The 14,883-nt window shown below is 37.3% G+C and overlaps 1 protein-coding gene across 6 annotated transcripts in view; it reads right to left on the bottom strand.

Moving 5' to 3' along the window:
- Nucleotides 1–14,883, bottom strand: part of DDX46 (DEAD-box helicase 46) — a 78,247-nt gene that overhangs the window by 51,613 nt on the left and 11,751 nt on the right. For 5 of the 6 annotated variants that reach the window (XR_004680881.1, XM_035014160.1, XM_035014159.1 and 2 more), the window contains exons 5-13: nucleotides 13,168–13,333; nucleotides 10,011–10,162; nucleotides 8,879–8,992; nucleotides 7,647–7,812; nucleotides 6,811–6,931; nucleotides 6,060–6,235; nucleotides 5,008–5,129; nucleotides 3,671–3,749; nucleotides 1,813–1,895 (exon numbers count right to left, since the gene is read on the bottom strand). Coding sequence is in view for 5 of the 6 variants with exons in the window: in XM_035014160.1 (XP_034870051.1) it covers nucleotides 1,813–1,895; nucleotides 3,671–3,749; nucleotides 5,008–5,129; nucleotides 6,060–6,235; nucleotides 6,811–6,931; nucleotides 7,647–7,812; nucleotides 8,879–8,992; nucleotides 10,011–10,162; nucleotides 13,168–13,333 (1,179 nt within the window). In the remaining variant the exon portion in view is untranslated. Of the gene's footprint in view, nucleotides 1–1,812; nucleotides 1,896–3,670; nucleotides 3,750–5,007; nucleotides 5,130–6,059; nucleotides 6,236–6,810; nucleotides 6,932–7,646; nucleotides 7,813–8,878; nucleotides 8,993–10,010; nucleotides 10,163–13,167; nucleotides 14,017–14,883 lie in introns of those variants that run through there. The other variant, XM_035014164.1, reaches the window with a different exon arrangement.

Raw genomic sequence — 14,883 nt, 5'->3', positions numbered from 1 at the left:
CCCCCCTTCTCATGCCCTTCCCCTCTTTCTCTCTCTCAAAAAAAAAAAAAAAAATCTTTTTAAAAAAATGCATATGTTTAAAAAAAAAAAAAAGGATCCAATTCCATCTTCCATCTGATTCATCAATTCCCTCTACTCTCTTTCCACAAATGGACCACCCTGCCTCTACCCGAACACATGGATGAAAAGCATATTCAGTATCTGCCCTCCTCCCACAACGTAACTGGTTTCATCTCCAAGTAACGTGTTTTTTTGTTTTTTTTTTTAAGATTTTATTTATTTGTTTAACAGAGAGACACAACGAGAGAGGGAACACAAGCAGGGGGAGTGGGAGAGAGAGAAGCAGGCCTCCCGCTGAGCGGAGAGCCCGATGCCTACGTGGGACTCAATCCCAGGACCCTGAGATCATGACCTGAGCTGAAGGCAGACGCTTAACGACTGAGCCACCCAGGCGCCTCTCCAAATAATGTTTATCCAGTTCTTTCTCACATTATGCTCAGATCCAGCTTCATATAACTTCCCAAGTGGGTCCCAGGTCTACTCCTCAATGATTCCTTCATGTGACAGACTTTTTTTTCAAAGGGTTAAAGGATGCTATCAAGTCCTCTATTCCAAGCTAAATATTCCTCTTTAACTATTTCTCACATGGTTCAGGCATCATCATAGTCCTGTTTACTCTTATGTGCTCTTCTGTATCTTCTGTATCTCATTTAGACTGTGATCCCTAAATCTAAACACACGCACATGACAAGAAATACATTTCTAGAGACTTACGTGAAAAGACTAAAGGCCACTTTTACTGTGTCCCTTTCTAATACCCCATTTCAATTAATGCAGTTTGCAATAGAAAATAAATCTTGGGCGCCTGGGTGGCTCAGTTGGTTAAGCGACTGCCTTCGGCTCAGGTCATGATCCTGGAGTCCTGGGATCGAGTCCCACGTCGGGCTCCCTGCTCAGCAGGGAGTCTGCCTCTCTCTCTGACCCTCCCCCCTCTCATGCTCTCTATCTCATTCTCTCTCTCAAATAAATAAATAAAATCTTTAAAAAAAAAAAAAAGAAAAGAAATCTTTTTTGGTATCCATAGCACACTGATAACTTGCATAGTTTATCTCAATAAAAATACCACCTCTTAACATGTGTCCCTCTAAGTTTTTATCACTGAAATTTTGTATCTGAGCAAAGAGTATGTATGAGGAATATGAAAATCTAAAGCAGACAAATGCTCTGGGCCTCGTTTTTAGATTCGGAGAATATAAACAGCATGTGCTATATTAATCATGAGGTAATTAAAAGCATGAAGTAAAGGAATTTGAAAGGACAATGAGGGTGCCTGAGTGGTTCAGTCAGTTAAGCGCCTGTCTTCGGCTTGGGTCATGATCCCAGGGTCCTGGGATCGAGTCCCACATCGGGCTCCTTGCTCAGCGGGGAGCCTGCTTCTCCCTCTCCCTCTCCCCACTGCTCATGCTCTCTCTCTGAAATAAATAAAATCTTAAAAATGTATAGAAAAAAGGGACAACGAAAACTATAAAATATGAAAGCTTAAGCTTCTATTATCAGCACTCCAATTCTAATTTTACCAATGATGGTTTTAAAAGACCAACAGAGAAAGCCTGCACAAATACCTTCTGAACCAGTTTTATGAGGAATTCAAAACATAAATATCTATTTCAATTTCATATGTCCTCAACTTACTATATTACAGCACCAACAAAAACGTGTGTGAGAATTTCAGACCCCATAAGAACATTTCATTCTCACGGCAATTACAAGGTTTATTTTATAGTTCAAAACACTAAGACATTTAGTGATTACCTGTGGTTCAAAACCCATGTCAAACATTCTGTCTGCTTCATCTAAAACAACGTATGTCACTCTTCGAAGATTTGTGACCCGACCTAAGATGAGGGAAAAAAAATAAAGACAAAACGAAAACTAAAAATCAGTCACAATTCATTTTATGACTACCAAGAACTTTAAAAAACTGTAAAGGGAACTAAAATGCCTGACTTAACCAGAGGGGTAAGTTAGGTATGTTTAAACAGTGAAACGAAATTTTGGTCTACAAGATCTTAATCTAATGGCAAGTACTTTCTGACAATGGGTATATGAGGCCCTTTATTTTGTCAAACTCGTCTCTTGCATACCATCATAGGGCCTGAAGGACCTGTAAAATTCAGAAAACAGCCCTCTCCAAAACACATCATAAAACTAAGACTGAGATGAAGCATCGAGCCACATCAGCCATTATCTGACAGCATCACCTAGGAAAAAACATATTAGAGATTACAGCGCATGTGTGGAAAGCAAGTTCCAGTGCTAACTATTTTAGATGCAGAAAACCTCCTTTTTATATTAATTTATAAACTACTTCCACAGAGTTAGAAGCTTCTAATGGGCATGTCAAGATATTAATGAGAAGCTATTCAACATCATTAGGTAACTAAAGTACTACACAAAAACTTCAAATACCAAATGTATTGCATATATACATTTTTCCATACAAAGATATAAATTCAATTTTATTAAATGGTCCCACTGGTTTAAATAGTAGCAAGGCGTTTCTTAGCCAGCAGAAACTAAATACATACACAGGAAAGCCTTTCTAAAGGATTAACACAAGCATTTCTATCAACTGATGAATCAATCACCTGGCAAAAACATGTATAAAATAGTTATTCAATATAAATCAAAAAGACAGATAAAGGAAAAAGGTAAAATTAATCAAGATGAATTTCAGGAGACTTAATCAATGCAGCATTGAGAAAAAACAAGGGATTATTTTATCAGTATTCAACCCAAAACTTTTTATGCTGTACAGGCACAGAGATTTATCAAACAACTTCAGTGTCACTTCGCCAACATCATGGAGAATTAGAAGTAAATGTATATAGAAATTCAAGCAGAATGCTATGAGAAACATGCATTACTCACAGTTTTTAATACTCTACTATGTATATACTGAATATTGCAATGGAAACCTTTGAAAGCATTTTTTTCAAAAAACTAAGAAATGAAGCCAAAATAAATGCTTCCTAATATTTAAGTATTCCATACTAACATCTGCAGCCCCCATTAGTTCTGCAAAGTTGGGAACAGCATTAAATGACCTACCTTGGATGGCTTACGTCTCGGAAGCCCAGTTCTATAAATCTTGAAGGGCCTTTCTCCACAGAAGTTAAATAATGTCAACAGTTTAGTAACAGTTTTGATAGGGAATAATTTAACAAAGCACAACATATGAGCTAAAAAACATGCAATATTTACAAAAGATAAAATTTCTTGAAGCTGCAATACCTTAATTTATCCAGTATTGTAAGAAAATACTAGCTCCTGTGGTAGAAAAAGTCTAAAGCTTAGAATAATAATAATAATAAAAGGATAGTCCACCCCCCCGACCCATTAAAAGCAAAGCTAGGCCAAAATTTGATTAAGAATCCACGTTAAGAGCTAAAAAGATCAGATGGAGTTAGTTCTGAAAAGAAGTTGTGAATTAAATTGCAATAATATTATGAACGCTTGCAACAATAAGCTTACTGCAAAATTTTAAGATATTACAGCTTTAAGAAGAAATATAAAAACATTTCAGTGATTTCTTGTATCTGCTTTAATAAAAATGTACAGAATTCAAAAAAGAGAAACAAGAACAAAAAAAAAAATACCCCTGACTTACCACTGTTAGCTGCTAACATGTCAATCATTCGACCAGGTGTGCAAACAATAATTTCAGCACCTCTTTTCAGCTCAGCAATCTAATGAAAAAGATGAAATTTTACAGTCTATTTAACACTATTACTTATTTAAACAAATCTGAAAATACTGCCCAGGGTCCCTGCAGAGCTCCATAGGGTAAAGACAGTGAGGTCTGATTAGAAGCCTCCAGAGCTTCCTGCTTAATTCTTTGGAATGTTGGTGTACAACCAAAGTAAGAGGAAGCGGCAACATGACCACATGGTGCTGTAACTTTGAACTCAGTGAAAACCAGAGAATTTTACCAATTTTAATTTGACATGATCCCTCAAAACAAGGAAAGGAGCATGAGAGAGCAGTAATTAAAGCAATTATACAGACCAATTATTTCAAGTTAGGAGTTGTTTCCATTAGTGAATCATTATGTAAGTAAGTCACAACCAGTGTTGTTGTTGTTGTTTTTTTTAATTTTTTATTTATTTATTTGAGTGAGAGAGAATGAGATAGCACGAGAGGTAAGAGGGTCAGAGGGAGAAGCAGACTCCCTGCTGAGCAGGGAGCCCGATGCGGGACTCGATCCCGGGACTCCAGGATCGTGACCTGAGCCGAAGGCAGTCGCTTAACCAACTGAGCCACCCAGGCGCCCCCACAACCAGTGTTTTAAAAATGAAATAGAATGGTAAAAACAGAATGGACTAGAGATCATAAAACTTTTGTTTGACTTCTATATAATATTCATGCATATATCAAGTTATTTTTGTAAATATCATTTCTTACAATAAACTGTCATCAAAACAACTGAGGAAGATAAGCTCAGAAAACATAAAGTGTTTAGTAATAGCAACTATTCCTCAGAAAGGGTTTTGTGGTTAAATAAGTTCAGAAAATGTCACTTAATTTATCCCATTTTTCTAGTATCACAAGATATATTTGTTATTAAAGACTAAGAAGTCCTGCAGGAAAAAAAAACCCTACTTTAACATTGTATAATGTGACATTTCCAAAACTTATTTGATCACAGAACCCATTTTTTTTCCTCCTTCTAGTTAAAGCAAAATATCTAATGACTATCATTCTTTAGAAGACACTTGGAGGGGCGCCTGGGTGGTTCAGTCGTTAAGCGTCTGCCTTCGGCTCAGGTCATGATCCCAGGGTCCTGAGATCGAGCCCCGCATCAGGCTCCCTGCTCCGCAGGAAACCTGCTCTTCCCTCTCCCACTCCCCCTGCTTGTGTTCCTGCTCTCGCTGTGTCTCTCTCTGTCAAATAAATAAATAAAATATTAAAAAAAAAAAAAGAAGACACTTGGAGATGGGTACCTACCTGCTCACTGATTCCTGTTCCTCCATAAACACACACCACTCTAAGTCCCAGGGTCTTCGAAAACTTCTTACATTCTTTAGTAATCTGTAAAGCCAGTTCTCGAGTTGGAGTCATGATGACAGCTGAAAAGATAAATATGTCAAAAGACTAACCACCAAAATTCTGGAGGCTATGCTTTAAAGTGTTAAATTTAACCTCTATAATAACATTCAAATTTCTTAGTCTAATTTTTGTTTTCATTTGTTTTATGGACCTTGGAAAATCCTATTTCAAAAGCTTTATAACAGCAGACGTTGTGGTATATGATAATTTTAAGTAGATTTTAAGAACATGCTATAGAAAGATAAATGAGAGTTAAATGCCTCACTCAACCATCAGGAAAATACTTGGTTGCAAAGAATGCAAATCATTCTCAACTGCAAATCACAGAGCAAAGATAATCAAGTGACTCACTGTGCTGCAGAGCCATACCTCGGTTTCCGGGAAACAACCTTGGTCTGAGGGGCAGACAGAGTAGGAAAATATTGTGCCCTCTTTTTCCAAGAGAGGAGCTGAACAAATTTCCAAAACCCTACTCAAATTTGCAAAACACATTTCTGCCAAATGAATCAAGAAATGAATCTGAAGACCTAATCCTGAAGGAAATGCTGGCACTATACAGCCTTTTAAGGCCAAAAATAAAAAAAGGAAATATATTTCCCTACAATCTTCCATGTTGAGTTTATTGATCCATGATACTCGCTAAGCACAAACCTCAATATAAATAAACAGATAGATGCACGAGGAGTCTACCTGCCGAGTCAGAGTTTAAAAATTGAGCTGTGCCAGGAGAGGCTGTTTTTGTACTTCTGAGATGTCACTCCAGAGCTCTGAAGATTCTCACTCCACCTGCTGGTAAGGGGAAATCAGCCCCAAAGTGCCAAATTTATAAAGGAAATGTACATAAAGACATCTTTATTGTTATAATAGAACATTATAAAGTATCAGGTCTTTCTGATTAACTGACAACAAAGGTGTTACCTGAAAAAACACTTTAATGAAAGAAATTGTACCTATTGGCCCCTCTCCTTCTTCTAATGACCTCTGATCCATGATGTGTCTAAACATGGGTAACAGAAAAGCAATGGTCTTTCCGCTTCCTGTCTTGGCAATACCAATCAAATCTCGTCCAGACATTATAGCAGGAATCGCCTGGGTTTGGATTGGTGTGGGCTTTTCATAGCCATGCCTTAAAAAGCAAACCAAAGGAAGACAAGGTAAAAAGTGAGATCTCTGGGTCTCTCAAAGTCCCATAATAAGGTTTTCCAAAATGTGGCATATCCGTACAGTGAAATAATATTTGCCAAAAAGGAATGAAGTACTGAGGCATTCTACATTATGGATGAACACTGAAAATGTTACGGTAAGTGAAAGAAGCTGGTCACAAAAGACTACATTAGTACAATCCCATTTATAGGAAATGTCCACAACAGACAAATCTAGAGACAGTAGATTCGTGGCTGCTTAGGAGAGGAGAAGGGAGAAGCGTGACTATGAATGGATACAGGCCTCCTCTGGATAATGAAATGTTATAAAATTAGATTATGGTGATGACTGTTTAACTCCGTAAGTATACTAAAAATCACTGAACTGTATACTCAAAGAGTAAACTTTATGACATGTAAATGCTACCTCAATAAAGCTGTGTAAGAAAAAAATAGTAAGTTTTCCTATTAGAATAAAAGTATAACAGAGTTAATTGTATAAAAGAACCATTCTGAATAGAAAGACATTGAAAAATGTAGATAATTGCTAACCACTTACTTTTTGAGAGAATTTAAGATCTTCATGGAAATTCCACACTGGACCCAAGATTTAATTGGTTTGGGGCAACCTTTTCCCTTGACAGTAATGCCCTCCATTTCCAACCGAAATACGTTTACCTCTACAAAACAAAATCCAGATTAAAAGCTGTTAAATATTGTTTCATTAATGCCTTCTACTTTTCAGTCAGGCCTGGTAAGATTAAGAATCTTCAAATCTTTTTTTTAGTGCTACTAAAGATACCGCCACAGAAAAGCTACAGGACAAAATACTGAACAGCTCACGGAGACAGTTAATACAATCAGTGCCACAACTAACTGGAGACAAAAAGAAATACTCCAATTTCTATAATTTGCTTTTACTATGTCTTATAACATCAATAAAAAACAATGATTGACAGGTAATACAGTTTTTCTCCAAGCAAGAGTTGTACAGATTATCCTTATTCTACCAGTATTACAAGATTCACATTGGTTCCTAACCCTCAAATCCCAGAAGGAAAAGGTTAACAATACTTAATTTGGTAACTTCACATAGAGTACTCTCAACCCTAAAAATCTCAACTACATGAGCCAAACTAATTTTTGCTCATTTTTAAAAATACTTCCAAAACTACATTGATTTCTCACTGGTCTGAATCTTTGCAGATGACGTTCATAACTCTCTAGAATGACTTCTCACAGTCTAGTTTCCTTTCTCACTTCTTCAGGTAAGCCATGCAAATTCCTCCTACTCAAGCATCAACTCACACACCTATCCAATATTCCTCCTGAGCAAAGCAAAGCATATCCCCCTCTGTTCCCACAATAACTAATAAATGAATGAAAGAATTTTACCTTCTTGAGACATTTTTGCTAATTCTGGAACTTCAACATAAAAATTTTTTCTGAATGGTTCATATTCAATTTTTCCATGGTCCACTGGTTCTAGAAGCTTTCTCTGTTTTGTCTGATAGCCTGTAAGAGCTGTCTGAAGATCAACTTCTTCCTCCTCTGAAGAATACTATTTAAAAAAACAAAAAAAAGTAAAAAAAGCTAAAACAATTACTATTTTCTCCTTACGGGAGGCAGTATTCCTAGCTTTTAAAATCCTCCTCTCCTGGGGCACCTGGTTGGCTCAGTTGGTTAAGCGTCTGCCTTCAGCTTAGGTCATGATCCCAGAGTCCTGGGATCTAGTCCCACGTCCAGCTTCCTGCTTAGCGGGAAGTGTGTTTCTCCTTCTCCCTCTGTCCCTCCCCACCCCTTGTGCTCTCTCTCTCTCTCTCAAATAAATAAAATATCTCTAAAAAACATTTAAATAAAAAAATAAAATAAAATCCTCCTCTCTTAAAAAAATAGAGATAGATAAATAGATAGATAGATAGATAAATAAAAATCCTCCTCTCCTAGAAAATATTCTTTGGCCTTTACTTTTTTGCATTCTGAAATTCTTCAACTTAGTTTCTTTATTCTGGGCCCTCACAGAACATCCGAATGACAACATAAAGCGAAAATAACAAAAATAATTCTAATATGGCTTTAAGGAAGTTTTGATATAATTCTCTCTACACAAATCTTTACAAGGCATGTTAATAGGAAGAAATTCGGGCGCCTGGGTGGCTCAGTTGATTAAGCGACTGCCTTCGGCTCAGGTCATGATCCTGGAGTCCCTGGATCGAGTCCCGCATCCGGCTCCCTGCTCAGCAGGGGGTCTGCTTCTCCCTCTGACCCTCCTCCCTCTCATGCTCTCTCTCTCTCATTCTCTCTCTCAAATAAATAAATAAAATCTTAAAAAAAAAAAAGATACCAAGAAATTCAACTCATTCTGTCACTTTATTTCTTCTCCCACCTTATATGTCTGAGGTGAATTGATGAGGGGCAGAGGGGAAGCAAAATGTGGGCATATAGAAAAAGGTCAAAGATTCCAGAATGTTCTATCCACTGGCTAGGCAGCAACAATACTATTGAGAATAACAAGAATTCCTTGTAACATTAGTTTCTATAATTGAAAAGCACAACTCTACCAACGCTTTCTAATAAATACTTCTAGAATACTATCATGAACAAAGTCAAAATTAATGAAGAATTACCTCCATGGCATCCTGGTCATTCTCCATCAGCTCACCTTTCTTCTTATCAGAATCTACCACTGCTTTTTTGGTTGTCACAACAGTGACAACTTTTGTGACCGTTGGCCCAGACTTCTAAAATAAAAGAGGGATATATAAAGTATTTGTAAAAAGTGAAAAACAAATTGTATGCAAATGAAACACAGTAATAACTGTCACAATTTATAATTCGAAATAACTTAGTTACTACTGAAAACTTAATTGACAAAAAACAATTCTCCTTATGAATTTGTTTAAATTTTAAAAATGTAACGTAACTGCATTATATAATATGTAGTTTGTATATTTTATATAATACTGTGTAGTTTAATATCATTTTATATAATATGTAAAGTTATATAACATCTAATATTTTAATATAGTTCACTTTAAAAATACTACTAAATGGGGCGCCTGGGTGGCTCAGTTGGTTAAGCGATTGCCTGCGGCTCAGGTCATGATCCTGGAGTCCCTGGATCGAGTCCCACATCAGGCTCCCTGCTCGGCGGGGAGTCTGCTTCTCCCTCTGACCCTCCCCCCTTCATGCTCTCTCTCTCTCTCTCTCAAATAAATAAAATCTTTAAAATATATATATATATATACTACTAAATGGTACTTTTCACTCACTGGACAAGCCAGACACTGTTCAGGGAACTTATAATAAATCAATAAACAAAGCAGATAAAGGTCACGGCTCTTAGGGAGCTTTTATTTTACAAGAAGGGAAAAACAGTAAAGACAGTAAAAAGCTAAACTATATATTCTGTCAAAAGCTAACAAGTACTATTAAAAAAAAGAAACATACACTATGGGAAAGGGGCTCAAGCATGAAAGATAAAAGTGGGGAAGAAGTCTGGAGAGGACCTACTGAGAAGTCAACAATAAGCAAAGATATCAAACAAAGATGGTGGTGATAAGAGTGATTTCTCAAAGGCTTACAGCTAAAACTCCCAAGCAACTACAGTACTGAGAAAAAGTACTAGCATTTTTGAGATGGGGGAGGAAATAACTTTTTAAAGTCAGGCAAGTCAGCAGTAGGTCAATGCGACAGTAATTTAAATTACCCAATTAGGAATACTGGATAAACCCTTAAAAATAAGAGAAAATGGCATACCTTTTCATTTCCCCCACCACCTTTCACACTTCTCATATTAAACTTCTTTACTTCCTCTTTTACTTCTTCCATGTAAGCATCTAATGGATCTAACTCCTCACCCTCCATTTCGTTTCCTTCCTTTTCAGCCTCTGCAGGATCATCTTCATCATCTAAAATAGCAGAAACACTTTTCTGTACACACGTTTCCAAAGGAAATACTTCATAATCAGGGGCGCCTGGGTGGCTCGGTCGTTAAGCATCTGCCTTCGGCTCAGGTCATGAACCCAGGGTCCTGGGATCGAGCCCCACATCGGGCTCCCCGCTCAGCCAGGAGCCTGCTTCTCCCTCTCCCACTCCCCTTGCTTGTGTTCCCTCTCTCACTGTGTCTCTCTCTGTCAAATAAATAAAATCTTTAAAAAAAAAAAAAAAGAAATACTTCATAATCAGATCGCAGCCCACCACTACCCGTTCTCTCCCTGCCCAAATGCCCTCCCTTCCAATCAACCCAGTGCAAATACTCACACTTATTTGTTTCTTAATCAAGCATGTTATCAGTTAGAGTAGTAATAATGATAAATTATAAGGTAAATTGAAAAGAGCTAGGACTAAAAAACTCCTAAATGATAGGTTTCTTTTCTTTCAATTACTTTTTATTTGTTTTTTATTGTTTTAAAGATCTTATTTATTTATTTATTTGACAGAGAGAAAGAGCATGAGCAGGGCGAGCAGCAGGGAGAAGGAGACACAGGCTCTGAGCAGGGAGCCCAATTTGGGGCTCCATCCCAGGACCTTGGATCATGACCTGAGTTGAAGGCAGACACTTAACCAACTGAGCCACCCAGATGTCCCAGAACAACCTTTTTTTAAAATCAGAGGAAAAACTCGTATTTTAAATTCAAGACAATCTAACTTTTTTTCATATAACTAAGACATCATTTCCCCTTAAAGATACAATCCCTTCATCTATTTAAACTACTCTGTGAAACTTTCACAAAAACCAAAACATTCACCGAATTTTCACAGAAAAATGGAAAAAAATTCCAGTTTCCTATAAAATTTCACACTCATCTACTTCACTATAACCTCAAGTCAAAATCACATATGGCAGGGAAATATTTCTGAGTTATGAAAAATCAGGAGGGACCTGAAAACATGCTTTTAATTTACCTTCATTACTAACAATATTTGTAGTTTAATAATTAAAGAGCTATTTACTGACTATGCCCATAAGAACCCAACTATCCAGTCTAAGGTAAAATCAGTAATCCTTATTGAACAGTACCCTACAATTTACATATTAACATATATATTTACAAGAGATTGAATATCTCAATACGAATCCAGCAATTCCATTTCTAGGTATATATTCAAAAGAACCAAAAGCAGGTATTCAAAGAGATATTTGCACATTATTCATAGCAGCATTTTTCACAACAGCCAAAGGGTAAAACAATCCACATAGCCAACAGAGAAACAGGTAAACACAAAATGGACTCAGCCATAAAAAAGGAATGAAATTGTGATACATGCCACAACATGGAAGAACCCTGAGGACATTATACTGAGTGAAATAAGCCCAGATGCAAAAGGACAAAGACGATATGATTGCACTTATATAAGGTACCTGGAATAAGCAAACTGACAGAATTACCAGGGATAAGGGGGTGAAGAGTAGGACAGGATGGGGAGTAATCTTTACTGGATACAGGGGGCACCTAGTTGGATCAGTCAGTGGACCATGCAACTCTTGATCTCAGGGTTGTGGGTTCAAGCCTTACATCGGGTATAGCAATTACTTAAGTTTTTAAAAATCTTAAAAAAAAAAAAAAAAAGAAAAAGAAAACCGAGAAAAAAAAGAAATCTGGGGATGCCTGGTGGCTCAGTCGGTTAAGTGGCTACCTTTGGCTCAGGTCATGATCCCAGGGTCCTGGGATCAAGTCCCACATTGGGCTCCTTGCTCAATGGGGAACCTGCTTCTCCCTCTGCCTGCGGCTTCCCATGTTTGTGCGCACATGCTCTCCCTCTCTCTGACAAATAAATATTAAAAAAAAAAAAAAAAAAATCTATATTGTGTACAGTTTCTGTGTGGAATGATGAAAAAATTCTAGAAATGGATAGTGGTGACGGATGATGAACAACACCATGAATGTATGTAATGCCAAAGAACTGTACACTTAAAAATGGTTAAAATGTGGGCTCCTGGGTGGCTAGGTCGCTTGAGTGCCTGACTCTTGATTTCAGCTCAGGTCATGATCTCAGGGTCCTGGGATCCAGCCCTGTGTCAGGCTCCTCACTCGGTGGGGAGTCTACTTGAGGTTTCTCTCTCCCTCTGCCACTCCCCCTGATCACTCGCTCTCGCTCTCTCTCTCATTCAAATGGATAGATCTTTAAAAAAAATATTGGGGGGGCACCTGGGTGGCTCAGTCGTTAAAGCGTCTGCCTTCAGCTTGGGCTGTGATCCCAGGACCCTGGGATCGAGCCCCACATCGGGCTCCCTGCTCCATGGGAAGCCTGCTTCTCCCTCTCCCACTCCCTCTGCTTGTGTTCCCTCTCTTGCTGTCTCTCTCTGTCAAATAAATAAATAAAATCTTAAAAAAAAAAAAAAATATTGGGGCACCTGGGTGCCTCCATCAGTTAAGCGACTGACTCTTGATTTTGGCTCAGATCATGATCTTGCAGTTGTGGGATTGAGCTCTGAGTCCGGCTTCATGCTAAGTCTGCGTCAGATTCTCTCTCCTTCTCTCTGTTCCTCCCCCTACCCATGCACATTCATGCTCTCTCTCAAATAAATAAATAAATAAATAAATCTTTAAAAAAAAATATTTAAAAAAAATGGTTGGAGTGCCTGGGTGACTCAGTCGGTTAAGGCACGGGCTCCTGAGCCACCTGAGCTACCTTCGGCTCAGGTCACGATCCTGGGACCTTCGGATCGAGCCCCGTGTTGGGCTCCCTGCTCAGTGGGGAGTCTGCTTCTCTCTCTCCCCTCTGCCCCTCCCCCCGCTCATGCTCTCTCTCTCGCTAATAAAATCTTAAAAAAAAAAAAAGGTTAAAATGTTATGTATATTTTCCACAGTAAAAAATAGCCTAAAAATTCCCAGCATGAAATATTACTCGTATTTCTAGAATATGCTACATGAATTGTTATATAGGCTATTAGTCTAACAAATGAATATACCATCATCATCTTCTAAACTCCATTTTTTCCCTTGTTTCATCTCTTCAATTTCCTTTTTCAGTTCCCCTATGTTTTCCATGGCCTTTTTACGTTGCTCTTCTCGCCATTTTTCTACTCTTTCTTTTCGCTTTCTCATTTCTTCTTCCAGCTTATTCTGATCAAAGTTCTTGGGGAAAATGAGAGATACAGAGGGAAACAAAGATTAACAACTTTATTCCAGAGACATACCAAAAAAATTCTCCAAATTATAAAAAAGGAAAAGGAAAAACAGCTGTATTTACAAACTCCTCAATTTAGACCAGATTTAGATCACACATCCTTTTTTTTTTTGAGTGTTTATAGTAGCTTTATTTATAATAGCTCCCAAATTGAAACAACTGCCGGGACACATCTTTTAAATATACCCACGAATATACCAGCAAAATGAAATCACAATGAAAAGCATCTTCAACTAAGAAAGCAGACAGACTTCAAACATGATAAACTAATCTCATTTTAATTTCAGGCAAGATGCTAACATGAATCCACTTTCTTCCTCAAACTAGAAACTAGATGAATTAACAAGGAAAATTCCCCAGTTATTAGTTATTCTCAACTTTAAATCCTCTAAACTCCTCAAAGATTGCCTCCATAACAAAGAAATTTTCTATTACAATATAGTGAGTAAGTGAAAGCTATTTATCAACATGATTAAAAAGTTATGGTCTTTAAGTCTTTAAGTCTAAGTTTCCTGGAAACAGCCATTCCAAAGACTTTATCAAGATGATTAATAATTCTCTAAAAAGGAGAAAGCAAACCATTTTCACAGGCATAAACAGGAACTCAATGACTAAACATCATAGAAATAAAAAACTGACATATGCTGGGGTGCCTGGGTGGGTCAGTATGCTAAGAGTCTGACTTCGGCTCACGTCATAATCTCAGGGTACTGGGATCGAGCCCTGCTTTGGGCTCCCTGCTCAGCAGGGAGTCTGCTTGTCCCTCTCCATCTGCCCCTGCCTCAGCTCATGCTCTGTCTCTCTCTCAAATTAAAAAGATTTTTTTTTTAAATTTACATACGCTATCATTATAGATACGGAAATACATACATCAAAAAACAGTCAAAGAAAATACCACAAAATTTTAATGCTGACTTGAAACTAATATAACACTGGATGTTAACTACCCTGGAATTAAAATTAAAAACTTAATTAAAAAAAAAAATTTAGGTCACCTGGCTGGCTCAGTCAGAAGGACACGCGACTCTTAATCTTAGGGTCGTGAAATGGGTATAGACCCACAATGAGTGAGGAGATTACTTAAATAAATAAACTTAAAAAAAAAAAAAAAGGTATACAACTTTTTTGGAGGGTACTTTGATACTATTTATCAAAATGTTAAATGCATATACCCACTGACAAAACCATTTCACTGATTCTAATTTACCCTATTTTATATTTACAAAAGACATGTCTAAAAGGATTCATGTACCACTGTTCATAATGAGACTGGAAATAACCTAAATGTCCATTAAAGGTGATTTCTTTACCTTGTTTCAACAGAACACTATGCAGGCATTAAAAACAATGAGCTATATCTATATATGCAGTTACAGAAGATCTCCAATATATAACAAATGAAAACAAGGTACTCTATTTAAGTTGGATGGTGGGTATACCACTGTGTATTCTTCCTCAGACCATATATATTGATAAAATAATGCATAATTTAAAAATG

This window comes from Mirounga leonina, unplaced genomic scaffold (assembly GCF_011800145.1).
Source record: "Mirounga leonina isolate KUSES-001 unplaced genomic scaffold, KU_Mleo_1.0 Mir_168, whole genome shotgun sequence".
NCBI lineage: Eukaryota > Metazoa > Chordata > Mammalia > Carnivora > Phocidae > Mirounga > Mirounga leonina.
This window is presented reverse-complemented; position numbering and strand designations above follow the sequence as displayed.